Source organism: Scomber japonicus, chromosome 22, assembly GCF_027409825.1.
Source record: "Scomber japonicus isolate fScoJap1 chromosome 22, fScoJap1.pri, whole genome shotgun sequence".
Taxonomy (NCBI): domain Eukaryota; kingdom Metazoa; phylum Chordata; class Actinopteri; order Scombriformes; family Scombridae; genus Scomber; species Scomber japonicus.
In genome coordinates this window covers 13,748,929-13,771,745 of record NC_070599.1, presented here as the reverse complement: position 1 = coordinate 13,771,745, position 22,817 = coordinate 13,748,929, and the positions used below count along the sequence as shown (strand labels likewise).

General features: G+C 38.3%; 2 protein-coding genes across 6 annotated transcripts in view; one reads left to right on the top strand and one right to left on the bottom strand.

Moving 5' to 3' along the window:
• The first annotated feature begins 564 nt into the window (after nt 1-564).
• On the top strand, nt 565-13,200 carry LOC128383325 (leiomodin-1-like). 3 transcript variants are annotated; one of them, XM_053342941.1, is made up of 18 exons: nt 565-701; nt 842-864; nt 2,759-2,825; nt 2,937-3,160; nt 3,274-3,354; nt 3,450-3,518; nt 4,663-4,845; nt 5,484-5,648; nt 7,619-7,682; nt 7,767-7,857; nt 7,957-8,098; nt 8,526-8,630; nt 8,844-8,943; nt 9,146-9,413; nt 10,659-10,733; nt 10,838-10,940; nt 11,257-11,372; nt 12,773-13,200. In XM_053342941.1, exons 1-18 carry the CDS (start codon nt 677-679, stop codon nt 12,870-12,872), a joined length of 2,001 nt encoding a protein of 666 aa, XP_053198916.1. In that variant the 5' UTR covers nt 565-676; the 3' UTR covers nt 12,873-13,200. The 3 variants fall into 3 exon arrangements, with proteins under 3 accessions (XP_053198916.1, XP_053198917.1, XP_053198915.1); XM_053342942.1 differs by having other exon boundaries at nt 7,616-7,682; nt 12,866-13,200; XM_053342940.1 differs by having other exon boundaries at nt 7,616-7,682.
• A 4,461-nt stretch (nt 13,201-17,661) lies between these two features.
• Nucleotides 17,662-22,817, bottom strand: part of LOC128383326 (zeta-sarcoglycan-like) — a 35,291-nt gene continuing 30,135 nt past the window's right edge. For all 3 annotated transcript variants that reach the window (XM_053342943.1, XM_053342945.1, XM_053342944.1), the window contains 2 exons: nt 18,998-19,121; nt 17,662-17,853 (listed from right to left, as the gene is read on the bottom strand). In XM_053342943.1, the coding sequence (XP_053198918.1) occupies nt 17,662-17,853; nt 18,998-19,121 (316 nt within the window). The remainder of the gene's footprint in view (nt 17,854-18,997; nt 19,122-22,817) is intronic.

Here is a 22,817-nt window from a genome sequence, read left to right as displayed (position 1 = left end):
TATATGTGTAAGTATAACAATAATAATAATTCTAATAATAATATTATTGTTGCTATTACTAATTAACAATAACAATAATGAAAAAAAAGTTGCCGCCCCCATTCTCTATAACTCCCCAAATCCCTCCATGACTTATGATATCATCAAATTCAATTCTCTTCTCAAGACCCACCTTTTTAAATCTGCTTTTAATGTTTGATTGTTTTGTTGTTTTCTTTTATTTGTTTTGTTTTTCTATATTGTTTCTTCTTCTCTGCATTGCTTTTATAGATTGTTTTCATCTATTCTGTTATGGTTTTATTGTTTTAATTTGTCTTTGATTCTGTAAACTCTCTTTGTATTGTTAAAAGCACTCTATAAAATAAATGTATTATTATTTTTATATTATAGAGTTATTCGTGTTATTATTATTATTAATAATAATAATTATTGTTGTTGTTATTATGATTTTGTCCAGTAGGGGGCAGCAATGGGCCTTTGGCACTTGCAGTGCGCATGCGTGCTGTAAACTCCAGGTTTCATCCGGGTTCATGTGAGGCAGCGCCACTTGTTGAGAGCGCGGAGGCAACACGAAGCAGTAGGAACAGCAGTGTGAAGATGGTAATTTTAGTGATTAGTGTATAACTAACTCGAGTTTAAGATTATATGAAGCGGTGCATGGGGTGTATTTCAAACCATGGAGATATTTAGAGACGACACGGGTAAGAAAATCTCTTTTTCCTTCTTGTAAAAAGTTGTTAGCGAGTTTAGCTCAAAAGCTAAAGCGTCACTAAGTTAGTTTGAGTTTTAAAAATCTTCGGTGAAGTTTTATTTGACGTTTGTGTGTCTTCCTCTCTTTCAGAGTTTACTGGTATCCAAATGGTGGTAAGTATAGCTGTGAAATGATCCTCTGTTGATACACATGTGAAAAAGTTGAGACATGGCATGGGAATCGCCCACATGTTTGCTGCCAGGCTATAGCGTAGCTTACATGATATATAATATGCCCTCAAAGTTGCTGCAGCAGTCCTACAAAGTTGAGCGTTTGTTAAGGATTCATCAGAATAACTTTTGAACACAGTGCCTATGATTAATACCAGTTTGAAGACACTGTAAAAGGTGCACGTAATCACTTCTAGATTAAACAATGATTCAGACTTCAGTTTATCACAATAAAAGAGCTGAGTTATCATCGTGACTCCACCAAATGACTAACACTCATATGGGTTTGATAATACTGATAAATATACACTCAATGGGCTCTTAATAAGATACACCTTCTTATGTGTATGTATGTTAATGGGGTGGGCAAAATAATTAAGAGGCCTGTGTGTGTGTGTGTGTGTGTACCTAACCCCATGATAAAAAGAATCACAATATTGTTGGTGGTATTTTTGTGAAATGACAAACAATCGATCATTGGACATTTCTACAAACTGCATTTTTAAGATTTGCAGCAGGCCCTTTTACAATTAGGAACAACATTAACACTTAAAGGTACAATTTTCATTACAGGCAAATAGTTTATTAACATTTGCAATGTACAGTTTTCTTGGTTAAAAGTTACATGGTTTACTTTGGCTATTGCCATCTTTATTTGGGATATTGCTACTGTCGTGGAAATTCTGTGCTCGTGGTGAAGAATGAAATAGAGACTTATGTCGGCCGACAAGGTTTTATTTACTTTGCAAAGAAAAGGTCAATCAACAAAACATGCGAGCAGTTCTGAATGAAGAAAGACCCCAAGCATGGGGAAACTTGAACATTTACATCCTTTGGCTTCTGTGGGGTCAGCCCCACTCTTTTGTCTTTCGCAGGTATCTGCACTGACCCCCTGAAGTGTGTAATTAAGAGGTCTAGACAACCTAAATTAAAATACACAAGGTTTGAATGAGTGTCTCAGGTAGTAGAAATGCAAAGGAATTTAAAGGTCTGATAGCTTGGTGAGAAGGTGGGAGGTTGGGTATTTTACAAATGAGTTGAAATTACTATTACACTACCTTTTTTTGTTGTTGTTTTTTTTTTTGTTTTTGTTTTAACAGCTGCCCCACCATATTTTACCCTTGCAGTTTGCTTCCAGCTTGTCTCAAATCACTGCAGGAAGCGTACCAGAGTACCATATACCAATGATAAACTACACATTACTGTGCAGCCAAATCAAAAAACATAAAATCCTGCACACCAATACACATTCCTAAAAGGTTTAACCTAGATAATAAATTTGATACCTCTGTAACTTATTTATTTGCTGTGTAATAATAATAAAAAGATGAGTCAGGCTTTGTTTACATGATCAGCTGGCTCACTTCCTGAAGCTTTCTCTCATCTTGTAGCTTTGTCAGCAGCTGTAATGTGAAAACCACATTGTTATTGACTCATCAACTGCAAGCTACTACTATTTTTCTTTGTCTTTTTCATTCTAAAAAACAATGACCTAAATTAGATCGGTGGTTTCACATGTATTTTTACTGATGTGTCAGTGTAAGGAAAAAAGCTCCTGTTTATTATTGACCCAGTGAGTCAGACTGTCTTTCTTGATAAAGGAAAGTGAAACTTAAAGTTCCGATAAATTCACTGCAACTCCAAGTCACAGCCAGTACTGGAATTGACACACAGATTTAGACAGCTGCTGGGAACACACCAGGTTTTTTTGTTTAGAGTAAAGTGGAGCCTAAATAAGCAGAATAAGTTTCAAGGCTGAAGCTGTCGAGCTAATCTGAAGGTTGTACACAGCTATATGGAGCTAACATTCATATTGCTATCTTTCTCTCTTATCTAGCAACGGGTTGTGGATATGTTTGAGAGACGTCCTCGTATGCAAAGGATAATAAGATGTGGCCTTCTTGGTAAGAAGATATCACACTACATACATTTTTTTTGCAGTGTGAAAATTGCGTTAAGGATTTATGCAGGAATTTAGCTCATGAAATGTGTTGCATCTTTCTTTTTCCTAACAGGTATTGAATATGAAGATGATCTAGATGTTACCGACGATGATGATGATGATGATTATGAAACTGACAGTTGGGTACACTGTCAAAACAATTTCCCTGACAGCAGTGATAGAGAATTAAGTGTGAACCATACATCCAGCACTCACTGTCAGTCTCCACGTTGTAACTACTATGGTTGGGAGCCCCATTATCACCAACCCTCCATAAAACTTCAGGAAGACGAGAGTGTAAGCTCCCTTCTGTTATTTCTGTCATGTCCATGATTTCATTAGTGATTGTGCATAGTTTAAATGGTTGAAATCGATGTAATGTTAGTTTTACAACTCCTTTCCTCTTTTAGGATACTGAAAGAGAAGCCAAATTATTACAAGATGAGAAAAAAAGCAAAGAACAGGCTGAGAAGAAGCGGCTTAAGAAACAGGTAAAAATCAGTAGTGTTCCTGGGAGTTGTGTCCAAAGTGTGCTTCAAGGTCAGGGGTGACTTTAAGTTTCTTTGTGTGTGTTGTCGTGCAACAGAAACAGAAGGAAAGAAGACGTCAGAAGAAATTGGACCAGGAAAAACTGAACCCTGTGAAGAAAGAAGAGGTAAAGATTATTTCTGTACATCTTTTTAAAAGTTTAGCAACTAAACTAAAATTCATCAAGTTTCATACTTGTCAGGGAACGTTCCATCACTTACATTGTAGATTGGCAAACACTGGGTCAAACTTGAGGTCATTTTAAGGCTGTACCAAATCTCGACTATGAGACAGCAGTAGACAGTAGGTCTGCTGCTTTGGGGAAAAACGGGAGGCACCCTGATAGTGTTGCTATAGCAGCCAAGGTCAGATATACGTTTGCCTGTCTCTCTCTGAACAGAGTAGAGGTATGTCAGGTTCAGGCAACCTAAAACACTTACAATATCAAACAAAGGAGAGAAGACAACAGGATTAGAGTTTCTACTTGCAAGGAGAACGCCAGAGATCTGCTCAGTTTCAATCTCCAACCCGTTCTGAGCAAACCTTTGCCGAACGCTTTCTTTTTATTGGTTTCAGGATTTCCCTAATTTACATAGTCATTTTGGCTCTAAAGGATGGGGGTCACAAATCGGTCACAAATCGGTCACAAATCGGTCACATATTGGTCTCAGGTGGACACACACTTTAAAGATTTTCTGATCAGAGTCACAAGTTAATCAATGGTGGTCACACACACTTCCAGGACTTCCTGAGCAGGGTCACAAGTTGGTCAAAGGCCCTGAAAAACAACTTTAAAACAGCATGCTTGTAGACTATAAAGATCAATGATTATAGAAAGGGGTAAATATGAGATAACTTGTATACAATAATTCCAACAAGGTAACAGTAGTCAGAGGTTGGATATTGTGAACCCTGGGGAATGGGGGACAAGGGCGCAGAGTGGTGTTTCTAGACACTGTTCTTATCTGTACACCAGTAGACTAAATTCTATATGTTGTAGATGTGTTGGATCTGCCCATATGTGGGCATGGTTAAAGTATAGCATCATGATCTGTGTGGTTTACTGTAATCCCGGGAATATCCCGGGAGGACCGAAACTCCAGAACTGAAGAGAGCATCAGGACAGTGTGTACTGATTATTCTTTCAATCTCCTTGATCAAGTCTCAATAAACCTTTTCAGCGTAAGACATCTTGGAATCCTGTGCACTTTAAAATGTACAACAATACTTGTGTTTTGACTTATCGTTTTTTTTTTTGTTTGTTTTTACAGGGAACAGATGACCCCCAACTGTCTAAAGCAGACAAGAGAAAACAAGTTAACGCTAAATCTAAAGATGGTGCCAGCACCAGAGTTAAAGAGCCGGCTGCAGCTAAAGATACGGAGAGCAGCGATGGCAGTGAAAACGAATCCAGTGAGAAAGATAGTGACAAGGATGACTCAGGAGACTCTGAGGTAACAACTGCTTTATATGATTAGTTTATGGTCTTATCAGTTGTTGTGAGATTTCTGGAAAACAGAGGACTGACAACAAGAGAGTGGTCCTTCTAGTTTATTCAGGCACTTGAAAGTTAACGCCTCAGCCAACATGAAGAAATGCTCCTGACTGCAAGCATCCTGCATGCTCACTGCAGTCTGCTGTTATACACATACACAATTGCTTCAACACCTGTAGTACACACATAACTATTCCCGACCTGTTTATGGCACTAAGCCAAGTTACAAATGGACACGATCACAAGGATGAGTGTGCACAAAATCAGCTGTGTAAACACCTCAAGCCATGTGACTGTGATCTAAATAGTTATGACTCTCACAGGTGGGGTAAGGAATGTGTCATTCAACCCATATACGAGTTGGATGATACTGCACTTAAAATGGAAAAGGTTGAAATGAAACCATCCATCATTTCATAAATTATTATTCAGTATGCCTAAAATGTAATCATGGCATTACAGAAATAATGTAGAATTGTTGCCTGTATTGTACTTGGCTGACTTATTAAATCTAATCACTTTTGATGATGTTATTTAGAAAGGTTTGGCGACAAATTGAGTCTCTCCTTATCTGATTTTCGATTTTTCTTTTTTAAGGAGCTGGATCTGACGAGTACTTTTGTGAGTAAAGCTGCTCTCATAGCCAGACGTAAATTGGAGCAGTCACGGCCTGAGAGGAAGGAGAAAAAGAAGGTTGCACTTAAAGAAGAAACTAAAACAGTCCCTGGAAAACCTAATGAAAACCAGGATGCTGTCAAAAAGGTGAGACATTGTATTTTCATTGTCTGGAGAAAAAAAGAATATTTGAACAACCAAGTTTGACCATTATAAAGTAACAGTTGTGCTTTTAACATGAATGTAATGGATTATGGATCTTAAAGATATTGAAAATAGCTCTCGTAATAAGGGTCACCACCTTCGTAAGAAAAAGATTTTTACTTAATTGGTTGTTTGATTAGCCAATTAATAAATCAATAAATCATAATAATTAATAAATCAATAAATTTCTGAATCAGTCAAATATCTAAAGTTCATGGCTCTACGGTTCAATAGATCCCCTGTATCACTTCAAAGAATAGACATACACCATTGATTGGGTTTTATGGGTTTTATTAACTACACACTACTAATAAATGGGTTAGGGTTAGTCAGACTGCCTGGTCCGGTCGTTGTCCGCTGGCAGACTGTGTTCCTCTCGGTTATGATGAGTCGTAGGGTTGACAGGCGTTTGTCTGCCCAAAAAGTTCTCTCAGGTTGATGAAAGATGGAGGAACCGTTTAATTTAACTAGCTCTCTTTCTGGAGAGATCTCAGCGTCAAAATCATCAAAAATGTCAAAAACAGGCTGAATGCAAAACTTAATGACGCGTTTACTTAAAGAGCCTTTTCTCTGGACGTTGCTGGTGAAAGTTACAAGTTTACAAAACTTAGGAAAACTTAGATAGAGAATAAGTAAAGATTAAGTTAAGAATGTGTGAGGTGAAGAAAAGAGAAGATGGGCAGAGCAGAGCGCTGCTTGAGTCCGCTAAGCCCGGTTCAGGTCATGCTAAGCCCGGTTCAGATCCGCTAAGACAGTTTCAGAATGGGTGCAGCTGGGTTTTGTCCCTGGGGAGGGCTGGTGTGTCAGCCAATCAGATTCATCACAGCTACTCTGAGGATCTGATTTCCAGCTTTTTATCATGAAACTTTTCATCATCATCATTCATTCAGTATTTAATCCTGATTATAAAATGCATACTATAATCTATTGACACAGAACACAGGATGTATTATTCTGGCTTTGATATGACATCAACTTGATTCATCAAGCTGCCATTCATTAAAACCTGAAGAGGATTAATATGATCAAGCATAACACATAGTTATTCTACTTATTCCATGATAGATAATTGATTGTTGATCAACAAAATGTAAGCATAACATCAGTGTAACATTTTCTCACATTAAACAAACATTTTCATACCAAAATTTAGTAAGTAAGTAAACTAAAGTAAGTAAGAAAGTATAATCACAGTTCTCCAAATACACATTTATCTATGATCGCTGTAATAGCTGTTACAGTGGAGGTCTCTTTAGGTAATTGATAAGGATATAAGTAATTGTAAGATGTTCTTGTTTAAGTTCTTAACACTAATTTTCTCACTTTCATGCTCTGTGTGGTTTCAGGAGACACAGATGGGGGAAAGTCAGGAATGTGTCTTTTTAGTTTACGACCGTGGTCTGTGTGACTCTTGTCTGATGGAAGAAGTCTCTCCGATAAATTATGACGTCCGAAGGAGAGACCAAAATCTATCTTTTGTTACTTTTATGTAGTTTTGCTTCATAGAAGACAGGATGGCTTAAACACGTGGGTCACAAACTTCTCATGAGACTTAGTCAGAAGACCAGAGTCTGCCCCCCCCACTCCGGGTTTGGGGTGTAAAAGGTCATTTTTCACGCCTCGGGTTATGGGGGAAGAGGACAACTGGCCCATTCTTACAAAGTGAATTATTATTGAATTGCCTCCTTGCAATTAGATCAAAGCATTCCATTCGGACTGATTTTGTCCCATGGAATGATAAGGGATCTTTGTTTGTCCAAGAGAAAGACCCTGTCTGTCTCTATATCAAACCTGGTCCAATTTACTCATCTGAGGGTCAAAGGTGACTCTGACCAGAGGATGTTCTGAGTCGTACTGATGCTGTGTCCGCTACATGAAGTTGTTCATAAATGTATTTTTTATTTTCTCAGCAGGACTCTGCCGAACCTAGCAGCCCCACATTTGAAGATAATGTAAAAATTAGCACAGATATTGCAGGTGAGGTTTTTCTCTGATCTCATGCACATTTACTCAGTTGTGTTGATCATTTTTAATAAAGTTCCTCCTTTTCCCCCTTTGCAGTTATTGGAAATCAGTATGCAAGTGCAGGAAATTATAATATGGCTGTGAAGTATTTCACGGATGCAATTAAGTACAACCCGACAGAGTTTAAGTAAGAGCACATCCTTTTAACTTGGAGGCAAATTTTCTTTTAAGCTTATACCATCTACTTGCTTTTATGTAACATTTTAACTGTCTTTTCCTGTTTCAGGTTGTTTGGCAATCGTTCCTTCTGTTTTGAAAAGATGCAAGAATATGAGAAGGCCCTGACAGATGCGGAGCTGTCCCTCAGCATGTATCCAGGCTGGGTTAAAGGCCTGTTTAGGAAGGGCAGAGCTCTGGCTGGTCTAAAGGTAAATGGTCTCCCATGAAAAATGCAAGGTGTTTTTTGTAGTAGGAATTACTGCTCATGAGCTTCTTTTAAGTGCTGGTCTTTCTCACTGTACATTAAGCTATGACCCATAACTAATGGTGTGTATCAGTGTGGATTGTGTGTACTGTGACACCCCTCTCTGACCTACCCTTTGACCAGATTTCCACTGTTCAGGTTGGAATGACTTTGTCACATCACTTTGGCCTGAATGAACTCCAAGTGTCACTGACCTTCCCGGGCTCCCGTTATTTACTCAGAGTTGTTCTTACTAGCTGTTGCTGTAAACATTTAATAAACAGGGCTGACTACTTTGGCAGCCAGTAAGCCTGACCTTTGATTTTTTTTTTGTGTGTGTGTGTGTGTATAGAGGAATGCTTATAATTTTTTTTTCTCTCTCTTTCCTGCAGAGGTATGAAGAGGCTTCCAAGGTCTTCAGGGAGGTTCTGAAGATGGACAGCGCCTGTGCAGAAGCTGCTCAAGAACTGATGAGAGTACAGATCACACAACTAATGGTGTGTATCAGTAACACTGTTATATGTGCAACTACCTTGGATACATTTGTTCAATTTGGTGTTGCATTAGAAAAAAAACACAGACTAAGTGTATAATCTCATTTTTATTTTGAAAATTAACAACAGTAACAGAACAATGCAGAGAAAAGTGGAAGAATATTATCAGACAAGCTGGTAGTGATAATTAACTGAAGGTCTTTGTTTCTTTTTCAGGAGTACGGTTTCACTCGGGAGCAAAGCTCAAATGCTTTAATTATTCACGGCACAGTAAATAAAGCTCTGGAGGTGCTGTTCAAATTAAAGCAACAAGCAGGTGAGAATCTCGTCTGATTTTATTATTACAGGTTATATTCAAATGCTGCTGTGGCCCGTCTGCGTAGAGGATGTTGTCTAAACTCATGTCGTAGCTTCAGTTGACATGTCACACTGTCAGTGATGAGCCAGCATGTCACTGGTTACATTACATTTAGTGAGTGTTTGATGGTCCAGTGTAAACAACCCGTCTGTGTGTTTAGGAGCTGTTCAAAATGGCACCCTTCCACCGGTTCAAGTAGCCAATGTCACCGGAACCTCTCCAGTCCTTTCAGCCAACACAACCCCTGCTCCTGCCTTTCCTCCTCCTCCTCCTCCTCCCACTCCTCCTCCTCCTCAGTCCAAGGAGGCGACGACAACATTAAAGAATAAACCTTTAGGCCCAGTCCAGAATATGTCAAATGTCCCGAGTGAGCCAAAGCCCATTTCCAAGCAGGCCGTGACCAGCAGTGAGGACAAACGATCACCACCGTGAGTATATATTGAGTCACATGCACTGTCCCGATTTCTGATACTTACATACTAATAGATGTACAGTGTGATCCTGTGGTGGAGTAATGATTTACTGATGTTGTAAAATGTTTGGTTTTAACTTAATAACATTGTCCATTTCAAAACCTTAAATGATTTAAAATAACTATACATTATTTCTTAGGTTACAAGCTAGCCATGTGACAGTTAGCCTTTGAATCAGTGCGATGACTTTGTGATGTATGACTAATCTGCTGTATAGAAATCAGTGCAGATCCAGCTCTCTGTGACTTGTATGACTTGCTGTGCTATTATTCACACAGCAACAAAAGCACAGAGTGGGGCAATACTGAATTTAATACAGATTTTACAGATGTTAACAAAATATTAATGAATTAAATTCACAGATACCATCATCAAAGGGCCAAATTAGGAAGTATAAATGAAAGTTAATTGGATGATACGGTCATGGAAATAGCCCGGAAACACACTAAACAGGAATATGAACTGATATATAAAACACTGCTGGGTAGAAGATTAAAAATGATTGTACAATCAGATCGGCATCAGCTCATCTCAACAAGCAAAGAACAAACCTAATTTGTTTCTGAAGGAACAAAGAAGTGATCTGTGATCGGTCAAACTTATCAGCTTAAATGATTACAGCTACGATACAAAGACACAGAAACTAAGGGCTCTAAGCCATATATGACTCTTGACTTCTTCCCATGTTCTGCTCATCCAAAAAAAAAAAAAAATCCCAGAGTTTCTACCTTATTTGGACATGATGCAGGATAAACAAGAGAGCAGTGGGCGTCAAACAATAACAAACAAGAGAGAGTAAGAAGGTAGGAAGCAGCAATCTTACTTCCACAACCTTGTATTAAAATGTTTCATTACTTTTACTACACTCAGCCAGTTCTCATATTGGAAACGTGCTTGACTTAAAGTTTACTTATGGTTATTGGTATCCTTTCTGGAAAATTAGGATTGCAGCACTTTTTTTTAAATTAAATGGTAAATTCCAGGAGAGTGGAAAATAATAAAATGCTTTGATGCACTTCAGACTGCGTTATATGAATGATGATGATGATGATGATGATGATGATGATGATGATGATGATGATGGTGATGGTTTCCTCTCAAAATCACATCAGAATCTCCACAAAAGTTTTCTAGCACATGAACACTTTGTTTTTATTCAAGAGAAGTCTTCTAATTATCACAAATGTTTTCTTTCTACAGGGAGCTGTTTCCAGTTTGGGTGGGAAACTTGTTTCACCAAGTGAGCGAGTCCATGATAACCAACCTGTTTAACAAGTAAGACAACATATGTATCATCTAGCCTGTAATTTAAGATCAACATGTGATCAAAACATAACGCAATAACTGCTTTGCCACTAACGTCGTATGTCTCCTTTCAGGGTTGGAGCCGTCTATAGTACGAAGCTGCTGACCTCCAAACGATGTGCCTTTGTTAACTTTACAAAACAAGAGGATTGTGATGAAGCAATCCGACGTTTTAATGTAAGTGGTGTTTACAGTGATAAGAGTGTCCTGTGAGGTCAAGACAATCACCTATCACATGTTGGTTATTGATCCAATCTGATCTAATCCTAATGAATCCTGTTACCTAGTCATTCATAATAATCAGGGCCAATACATTTGCTCCCTGCAGTCTTAATGATGAGATAGTAACTAATGATGAATCTAGTTGGAGTCTGACTTTAAATATTGTATAATGTTAGTTCTGACATCATGCAGCCACTTTTCAAAGTAGGCTTTAGCTACTTTCCATTGAACAGCTGGTAATACTGTTTGTGATCTTCATTTACTTCTTCAGGGCTTTGAGCTGATGGGCATCAAGATAGCAGTGAGATACCCAGATAGGATTCCTCACGGCATGGGCATTTCAAAATCTGCCCTCAAAGCGGAAGACCTGCAAGATGAGAATATGTGGTGAGTGATTTATAACCGTTGAGTTCACAGAAAGTGTCTCAGTATGGAGCAGTAGGGGTTAAGCGTCTATTAACAGACTGGAGCAGCCGTCTACTCAGCACTTCTGTGCAGTGTCTCCACGGGTTGTCTGGCAACCTCACGGTGCTGACAAGACTCAGGGATTCACTGCACTGAGCTGTTTGCTTAGAAATGGTTACAGGTCCTTTTTGAAAATCAACACAGAGATTCCTGTTAATTAATTGGGGAGTTTTAGAGATGTTTGTTTTTTTAGGTTTAGAGAGAAACAAAGTTAATCCTCTCATCTAACTCAACAAAGAAAGCAAATTAGTAGTAACTGTGTAATTCTATTAGCAATTTTCTTTCTTATTGTTACCATATTTAATGTGCCGAGCCAAACCAACAATGAACTCATCCCATTTACATGAGTTACATTTATTGTGTTCATATCTATAGTGTGATACATTATCTATGTCTGTGCTGTAGAGCTCTGTTGCAATGGGTGATATGAGGCTCAACGGCTACTGTAGATAATTCAGAAATGGCTCCAAAGAAATAATAAAGATAAGATAGTGAGCACCAGGAGAGGGTTTCCCAGCAGACGTCACTGAACCGCATTCACGCAAAGGAATGCGGTTCAGTTTACAGAGCTTCACTAGCTTGATGTAGTAAATATCACCACCTGTAGACTTTGTAGAAAAAGTTCAGTGTAATACAAAGTCAAGATGAGAGACACATAATACTTGTAAGTAGGATGAGTTAATTAGTGGTTTGGCTCTGCACAAGAATACCACCAGCTTTATCTTTTTTAAAAGGGTTAACTTGATAATTTTTTCAAGTCCATCTTAAAACAGTCAAGTACCCATTTGAACACTGGTCTTGCTTGATGTAGTCATTCCTCCGTTTCATACCGATCTTTTAGAAGAACCATTTATGTGTCTTTGTTGTAATTGATGAGGGACGAAATCCTCAGTCCTCGTTTTATGCAAAAATAAATCCATTTATGAAGCTTCAGTCATCCAAATTATTCAAATCAACAGGATATCTTCAAAGTCTTCTTAGTACAAAAATCCCTTGTGTTTCCTGGCTGAGCTGCAGTGGAAGTGTAGTATTTCAAAGAGGGACACTGATACTTAAACACTCCTGAAGCTACAGATAAACCTTTTTAAATATATTTTTTTGCAGAGGAGGATTTCACATTTTGTTCCCCATCACTTACACTGAAAGCACATCAGGAACACATCCTTTAATACACAATATATTTACTAGTCTTTTAGTACGGACCTGAAAAATTGAGAATATTCTATAAAGACTGACAACTTACTCTTGAAAGTAGTTTGTGGTTATGTTTTTCATATTAATATATAACATGGCATCTTATTTACCAAACACTGTGATTACAGGCAAAGAGACTACGCTGACAGGAGGAATGCAGGTGAATACCAGAGACCTTTTCGCCCTTACAGACATGTCCCTAGCTACAGAGGCCCCTACAGCTACTGAAAGGAAACCAGATGCCTTTAAGGTGCCCTGGGTGTGACTGTCCTCCTTTAATAAAAGCAGATCACTTAAATGCAGTACTCTTCAAGTTATATCGGTATATGTTTTTATAATGAACCACAGAAGCCAATCCTAATTTGGTAGCAAATTTTAAATATTAATGCAAGTATTAATCACTGAATGTGATCTAAAGTAGTTTATGTGGTTTTCTTTTTCAAGTATTATTCATGGCAAATATTACAGGTTCGTGTTTTAACAATTAAGTGTATGCTGAATATGCAACCACTTTTATTACAGTTATGCACAGTGTTGCAGGAATCCTTATCCTTTTTCTAAAACACATTATTGCATAACTAATTACTGTTTAATCACATTAAGATAATTTGTCTCAAACATTACAATACTGTCAAAGGTTGACAATGATGTGGTATGTCCTCTGTTATTATATAGAGTTGCCCTCATTGATAATGGAGTTTATCAAGAATTAAAGATTCTGTTATTTTCTGAGTTTCTGTCTCATAACTGTATTAACCCTTTATAGGACACTCATTGAAAGGAGGGAAGGAAGGTAGGGGGGAGGAAAGAAAGAGAGAAGGAGGGAGGGAGGAAGGGAAGAAAGAAGGAAGGAAGGAAGAAGAAAGGGGGATGGAGGAAGGAAAGAAGGAAGGGAGGAGAGAAGGAGGGAGGAAGGACAGATGGAAGGAAGGAAGGAAAGAAGGAGGGAGGGAGGGAGGAAGAACAGAAGGAAGGAAGGACGGAGGAAGGAAGGAAGGGAGGAGAGAAGGAGGGAGGGAGGAAGGACAGATGGAAGGAAGGACGGAGGAAATAAGGAACGAGGGAGGGAGAAAGGAAAAGAGGAAGGGAAGGAAGGAAGGATATTTTGGGATATTTACATAAGTTACCAAATATAATTATTTGCCCAATAAAGGGTTAAACCACTCTGCATGTCCAGGATTTTGTCTTCAAGTACAGTGCACACAAACACTAGTTCTCACCCCTTTTTCATTGAATTCATAAAGCTGCTTGTGTGGAACATATTACTACACAATAAACCTGCTACATGGGAGCTGGTTGGTTAATTAGTATCTACATTACTCTGACACTTCAATGCAGCATTAGATCATGTAATTAATACTAAAGTGGTCAATACATTCCCAATAAATCATGACCAGTAGGAGTTGATTATATTTTCCGAATGTAGCTTTGAGGTATATCTGCCAATAGATGGCAGCACAAGCTAAATATTGTATAAAAGTATATAGTGGAAACTGAACTTAGACTACAAGTTACTTATTGTTATATAAACATACCATAATATAAATGTGAAGTCCTGAGCTGCACACAGTCTCATCCTCTGCAGCTCCTGGAACAAGATCACACAAATGGACATTATCAGTGTAATTTATTGAGCAGGGTTTCTTTAGCTTAATGTGACACACAGTAATGAACAGTAATACATACTTACACTACAGGTGTGTGTACTCATTACATGATTAAAGCTGCAGGGAAATTCCAATCACACAAACATCACTTTTTTTAGTCCCAGTAAGGCGGGAGGCATTTGTAACATTCATTCCTTACAAAGCTAGATCAGAAGCATTCAAGATATTAAACATTTTAGGGAATTACCTTTAAATGTGTTGGAACATCAACCATGAGGCAGCCTGTGGATTGAGGATGATATAAAATATTGAGAAAAACACAACTTTCCAAACTACACCTGAACAAATCATCTCAACAGCTGTATTCCTCCACATCTGCCAAATACACTTTCATTAATGCTTTATTCTAATAATAAAGTGCCACTGAGGAGGTGACCTTGGTGCTCATGTCAAAACGATACCTCAAGGTCACAGTGGATTTATTAAAAATATACTGACTGTGACACAAATGAGTCATTTTAATGAACTAAACTCAACAAAAAGAACTGATCAACTGTTTATCTCATTAAATCAGGTACATTGCACACTAAAAAAATGAAAATCAATCAGTTCGTATCTTAAGGCAGTTATATTTAATGAATGAGACTTGATGCGTCACTCAGTCGTCCTCCTCTGGGAGTCTGACTACAGTGTGATCTATCAGCAATACGTCAAACTTGAAAAGCTCTGTCTCCATTTTCAAAACAAACTGAAAACACATTCAAGCTTTGGCACAACCTCCACTCAGTCAACCAGCTATTACTCACATTCACTTTTTCAATTGATATGTGTATGAAGGCTTAAAAAAACAGCCACAAAACTCTGAGGTCTTAAGAACCTGGTGCCTGCTTGGAACCAAATAATCAGAAATGCACAAACTGAGGTCTTCAGCTAAACAACAAAGACTTTCAACCCCCCTAATGTGCGCTGGTGGTTGGATTCTTATAACCTATGACACATTTTACTCACTAAAAAATGGAGTTTGTGTATTGCTATGGATGGAGGGGACTTTGTTATTAGTTCAGGGATTTTATGCTACTTTCTAAAAAGCCCCACAAGTCTCCGAGTTATGGAGGAAAACAGATTGCTGTGAGACTAGTAGCAGGGTCACGGGCTCGAGCACAAGCCAATTCCTGTCTTCACTTGAAATGTAGAAGCGAACATGAAATAGCTAAAATAATTTTAGGTATACAGGTATAAAACATTCATAACTCCTGTTAAACTATCTTTAAAAACACCTGCTGCTAAGACATACCACGCGCAATCTTGGAAAACGCCATTAAAATACAAACAGCTAGTTCTTTTTTAAAGCAACACTGGGCTTAATTAGAGCCAGAAAATGTGTTATGTCTGCCCAGCCATGACTGTGCACCAGCAGGCAATGATAATATCTGTGTTTCTTAACCACTGGGTCTAAAATAGTCTCCTCAGGCCAGTTCTTCTCAGATTGCCTGTGGCCATGGAAAGCCTTCATCATGTTCCAGCCTCCACCAGGTGATACGCTGAAGCATCTGTCGTGTATGAGATGCACATCCACACTGCAGGGAAAGAATATGGCACACACACACACACATATGCACACACAGGTAAAACAGCTAAAATGTTTAAGAGCTTTGGCACAAATATATTAAGACATAAGCATTTTGTGAAGGTCATAATTCGAAATCCAAGTCTAGCTTTGAAGCTGTTTAAAAAAAAAAGAAGCAATCTCAATGCTACTTAAGATAAATGCAGTGAGCAGGTAGCAGGTAGCACACAGGGCAACTAACCTCTTGTTAAAATACCATCATCCCTCTTACCAAACTGCTCCATCTGATGAAGATGGAGGATGAGGAAGACGAGAGAGGAACGAGACTTTGCACTCCAGCAGGTCCCGCTGACACACACACACACACACTGGCTCTCTGTTTTGCTCTCAGCTGCGGTGCCAAGGTCAGCCAGCTTCTCGTGTCCAACTCCACGCTGGATCTATACCTCGGAGAGAAGCGCAGTTCACACTCTGATTGAAGGGTTTACGTACATGTTACAAGCAGGCAACTATGTGAGAAAATTGTAATCAAACTATAAACATGCTTTAAAACCCAAAGATAAAGAATTTTTGATTTTGGAAACAGCAGTTAAGAAGAAACTCAATGGCTTTTGATCGTATCACATGATCTTCAGGAGAGTTTTTGCAGTTGTCAGACACATAAAAAAAATAAATAAATGGAAAAAGCTACTAAATGGACCTTAAATTTAAATTATTTTTAAGCCAACATGGACAGGAAGTCCTATAAATGCTTTGCAATGACAACTCCACCTATTAGTCTCCTGATGAAGCTCTTTTGATATTGTTGAAAGCACCTGGAAGAGCTACTAAATCAGTGGTCTCCAACCGTGCTCCTGGAGAGCTACTGTCCTGCATGTTTTAGGTAGCTCCCCACTGTAACACACCTGATTCTAATTATTAACTTGTTATCAAGCCCATTGACAAGTTTCAGCTGCATGATAACGAGTTAATTATTAGAATCAGGTGTGTTAGAGAGGAGAGACACCTAAAACATGCAGGACAGTAGCTCTCCAGGAGCAGGGTTGGAGACCACTGTACTAAATGGACCTTCAGATGAGATTTGATTTTTTTCATGCACTCGCAACATCTTCAAGAAAAAAGTATAGAATATTTACCTTAAAGTTGAGAAGTCTCATCAAACTTTATCTGAACATTCAAAACTTCATGTTTACAGTGTTTGACTCGTACAACTTGTGCCACATAAAAACATGTTTAATTTCAAATCAATCAGCTTGCTAACAGTGGAAAAAAAGCTAAAATATCTATCGAGGTTACTCAAAAAAAGTCTGAAATCTGGACTTTAGGGGGAAAAAACACATGACAGAATTGTGCTTACATCACTTTCTACCATCATAACTTCAAACATCACAGACTATCTCGCTCTGACGGCACACTGAGGTTCAGTATTAGTCACTTCTTTCACAGCTGAAGGCACCTGTGATGTATCTTTTCCGCTCGTTCTTAATCCTGAAGTCAGTTGCTGCATGTCTACAATAAACCTAGAGTAGAAAAATAAAAGGTGTGTGTCCCTCTGACTCTAATTTAAGGTAGTGTAAATGTTTCTGTTCGTATGAGATATTCCTGATTTCAGAGAGCTGCTCCGGCTGCCGTTCCTCCATTACTGCAAGCGGCACAAGAGTCCTGATCTCAATGAGACCACTGCAGGAAGAAGACTTGGATGCATCCATCTTAGCCCCAGTGAGTTCCACTCTCTGTCAAATGTACCAACCGAGGAGTCCCATCTCAAACTCAGTAGCTCCAGAACAGATGCTGAAGGTGTCCTGCCCCCCCGCCCCCCCGCCCCCTCGACTCTGGTCCCAGGTCAACTCCAGAGGCAGATGTTGCTCATGGCCTGGCAGGTGGAGCTACTCTCTGCAGGAGAGAGGTAGATCTTGCCGCTGGGGCAGACACACAGTTCATAGAGGGCTTGTTCCCGGGAGGCCTCGCTGGGAGATGCTGTGTAGATGCCGAGTGGGAGACTACCCAGCTGAATGGTGTTGGCATCTAACAGAATCTAGACATAAAAAAAAAAAAAAATCAGGTATGCTGGAAGTCATTACACAACATTGCCAGAGGTGCCCTGAAGTGATGTATTACCATCTTGAACTGATAAATGACTGCGGCACAATCAGTAAACACAACGTGACAGGTGGAGTGAAACAGCACTGATGTGGTGAGTGAGGATTAGAAACTTTTTAGTCAACATTTTTATTTAGAGCATAATTAAAAGAGAAATTGTGTTAATGGGGTAGACTGTCTTGTGTTGTGTGTTGTTCAATATGTATTTTATTGTTATTCTTTTAAACCCCAGCTAGAGACAGACAATGCAAACAAGCTCAGGCTATAAATACTATGGTATGTTGAATGAATTAAGATAAGATAAGATAAGAAGTACTTTATTAATCCCTTGGAGGGGGAAATTGAGGGTCACCTTCTCACAAAAACAGCCAAAATACAGAAAGGAAACATACAGGCTCAGGCAGTACAAGTTAAGTCAAGTTAAGCCCCACATCAACATCAATCATCAAGCAATGTTCATTAAAAACCTCACTGCACCAGGTATAAAAAGGACCTTCTAATCTTTCTGTAGAGCACCTTGGCATCACTAATCTGATACTAAAGGAGCTCCTCAGTTCACTAAATACACCAAACAATGGGTGGTCCTTATTGTGCAGGATGCTACTGAGTTTCATACCTCCTCTCTTCTCCATGACCTCCTCCAGTGAGTCAATTCATACCTAATACTTGTTATTATACAAATAATCAATCAATAAAATAGAAAAGGAACAACGTCCTGCATGAAAATAGAACAAATATTAGTAAAATTAATAAAAACTACAAATTGAATAAATACAAATCAGAAATTATTATTAGAAAGTAAGTTTTAAGTGTTAAATTTTTTTTATACGGGATAAAAACTAATAAGGACATAAAAAATTAGCTTTTAATTAGTACTAATTAGTGCAATTGTGATAATTAATTAATTCAATTGGTTACTTATTAAGCAAACTAGCCAAGCACTTTCTCAAATAAGAGGATTTATCTGTTCTATGTCATTTTAGGTGATTGGAAAAGTAATTGACTGATGAATTGATAATGAAAAAAATTATTAGTTGCAGCCATACCTTTAGCTCAGAGTACATTTGAACCCTTCTCACCTCTCCCTCTGTGGACTCCAGCTGGAGGTCCTTTCGACCGCTGACTTTCAGCGGCCCATTGGCAGCGCTCACTTCTACCCCTCTGGGAGCCTCCATGGTCAAGGTCCGTGTTGGAGACTCCAGCCTGATTTTTGAAAAAGCAAAGAAATACAAAACAACCAGAATAGAAGCTAAGACATTTAGTGCATGAGCTCATCAATTTATTCTGGTCATAATTTCCGGATGTTTACATTATTAAAAGTTTGCCTTTCAGTGTGATTTAATAGCACATCACTGAGGATACAAGACTCATTCAAGGTTAAATTGATTGTTATTCAGTTTATAGTTTATGAATATCTCTGTGTAATTACTTATTTAGGGCAGGTTGATGGAATTCAATCATATTGTTTGCTTCATAACAGACCTGCAGCAGCGAGACATTTAAAAATTGAGTCAAAATGTCTCTTTTGCTACGTTAATGTATTCTGTTGCTAGTTAAGACAAATGACTTCACCACCTGTGGAATAGTTGAAGGTGCTGTTCATGTTTAAGTAACTCCTCTCATTATTCTAATCCAGCATGGCTCCTAAACAGTTCGTAATTGTATCAGCTGATGTTGACCTTCAGCAACACTGAGGCGAACACAATTTGCATTTTCCTCCCGTGGACTATTTGTTTACATGGGGAAAGATAAGTGCAAGAGCCAATCAATATGGAATTTGTTTTCATAACTCATAACCGTTTCAAATTGATTTTCTCCCCCCTCATCTTCCACAAATCTGTTTTCAATGAATTTTAAATGGAAGACTTCAAGAAGCCGTCTTGAAATCGCTTAAATCTCCCTACCCTCTGAAAGTGACACACATTTCGGATTATGCGCTATTGGAATAAGGAGAAAAAAAAGGGAAAGAAAAGCAAATGAATTTCATCTGCATTTGAAGAGCCTCTTTGACTTTAAATCAGCTTTCAGTAGATACAGTTTGCAGAGGATCTGTGAAATGTGCCTTTGACCTGAGGCTGTTTGTGCCCTAGACCTGCAGGAATGGAGAAGATAGAAGTCTGCTCAGTTTCTTTCTTTTTTTTTTAACTCATCTCATGCTCATTTTTCTCCCTAAAAGCTGTTCCTAGTGTTATTAGGACATGTTTATACCCAATATGCATTTTTTGCCCTGATCTTCAGAGTGCATTTGATCAGTTATTATGATAAGTGACAAGAAACTGATTGTAAAAAGTATATTTAATGATATAATTATTTAAGAATAACACCTTCGGTCCATCTCCCGTAGCAACACAAGACACCAGTTCTCCTGCTCAAACCGTTGTTCATTAGCCAGCTAAAAGAATCAGTGTTTGAGTGCTGTTCAGTTTAGCATGTTTCAATAATTTTTTTCTCAAGCATTCAACTGATTATCCATGGCTTGGATGGATGAGTCATTAAAAGACCCATTTAAAAACACTCTGTGCTGAGCTGTGCAGTGAGGAGTTAGTGATATGTGATGTGTTTCTGATATTTCACTCCATTCAAAAGCAGCTCTGTCGTCGCCCCACACACACACATACAGACTGGGCAGTTCTGCCACAAGACAAAGTGCTCAATTTTCAAGAGTGCTTGTTTCGTGTGGTCCAAAATAAAGCAATAAATGAATTGAAATTAAATTAAAAATGTCTCATGGGGCTTTATTACTCAGATAACCTCCATGTCCATGTACAGAGAGCGTATTTTCTAGTGCTGCTTACTGCTGAGTGGTGAAACAGTAACCATTACTATTAATGAGATATCATTTAAACTACAGCTGTTACTGCTCAGGATTTAGATCATTTTATGTTCCTGATAACTATTAAATGTAATGAAGACATTGGGAAACTGGTGCTCAGTTTCATTGGCTGTGGGAGTGTCAGGAGCTCCAGATGTTCTGGAAATAACACAAAATGTTCCCATCGAAGCCCAATTGTGTTTGTTACACATTTACCTTGAATGTTTCTGGACTGACTGGGAGGTACAATACTCATTTGCTTGGGTTGTGCTTCTGGGATGTATATTTTCATTTTCTAATCATTTTTTTCTGATTTTTCACTGTTGTAATTAGTTATTTCTATTCTTTTCTTTTCTTTTTTACCTCAGGTGTTAAAGACATATGACTGGTGAAGTGAGGTAGGTTTGCTCCTATTCTTCATGAACACAAACCAATAAAATGTATGGCTGGATTTTAGAGGCCCCATCATTTCCTAGAATGTCATTTCTGAGTGTTTAAGTATTTAAATTAGTTGTGTTGACCGGATAACCATTTGTTAGTCTCCAGAAAGAACTGCTGACAGACATCCACTTAAAAACACAGTAAATTATAATTTATCACTGGAAACTTCATCCTACTTTTTGAATTGAATTGCTGTCCACCGACTTGACTCGAAGACTATTAAGTGCACCAATTGGTAAGTGAAACCCAACTGAACATTCTCCCTATAATTAGTGCCAAATTACATACTTCTTTCCAGAAAATTACCATATAATGATAATAATGTAATAATTTTCAGTTATGCATCAGTTCATTTCCCAGAAATGATGAGAAACCTAAAAGGACCTGTGAAGGAGCTGTGAAATTATACACTAGGACACTGAAATGAACAAGACACTTGATATGAATTGGGCTGCACCTAACAACTATCTTCAATATCAATAAATCTGCCAAATATTTACTCGATTAATCATTTAGTGTATGAAAAGTTACAAAATTGTGAAAAGAAATACATTCAGGATTTCTTAGAGACCACATTGATGTCTTCAATTTGCTTGTTTTGTTTGACTAACAGTCCAAAACCTTCAGATTTTCAATTTATTGTCAACATTTAATAAGAAAAACAGCAACAAACCCTCACATATGAGACGCTGGAAGCTTAGACATTTTTGCTCTAAATGTATTGATTATCAAAATGGTTGTAAATTAATTTTCTGTTCATCAATTAATCGTTGCAGCTCAGGATTTGAGACATGGGCCTAATTCAGTTAGTTGTAAAATGTCACAGTCTTCAGATCATTAGACAGACATAACAGAGTTTGATGAAGCAAACCCTCATCAGTACCAAAGAGCTCGTTGTACCCAGAATACCTCCAAGTTTCTGGCTCCATCCAGAAAACACTGATATGAAAAGCGTTCACTACAGATAACCCATGTGGTATTTGCAGTCATAAAGGCTGTTTACGACAGCCTCTCTCCCATTCGCTGGGAAATCTGACCGGCTTTTCTCGCTGCATTCAGGATGACCTTTACATCCACAGAAAGGTCGCCGTATCGCAGAGCTATGGGGAGAAAAGAGCTGCACAGCACCAAATGTGCTGATGGCCGTACTTGATGTCACAGTGGATGATGCTGGTTTAAATACTGCATATCTATTCTGTTGGCTGAGAGGATTGCTGAGGTGAAAGTCAAGTTTATTTTTATAGGTCACTATCACGTTCAGTGTCTCAATGGGCTTCACAGATGACAGAGATAAGTTTCATATTCCTACAACTCTGCGAAATTTAACAAAAACAGATGTTTCTCTGGAGAGTCTAATGCTTCCATTGCCAATTTTAAGTTGCCCTAATTGTCAATTGTTGATGAACAATTGATAATTGAAATCAAATGGCCGTAATGTGACAAACCCACAGCAAATTATCAACTCCAAAGTTCACCTCAGTTCTACAGAGCGTTTTAGCATCTTTTAGCTCACTATTTTAGTTTTTTGTCTCACAACTTTACTGTTTTGCTTCACTTCCACCACTCTTATTGACTTTGAGCAGGTGGGCAGTCATTTTAAGCCAAAAAGCTCTAAAAGCCCAATGTATACCAACTGTTGGACACCA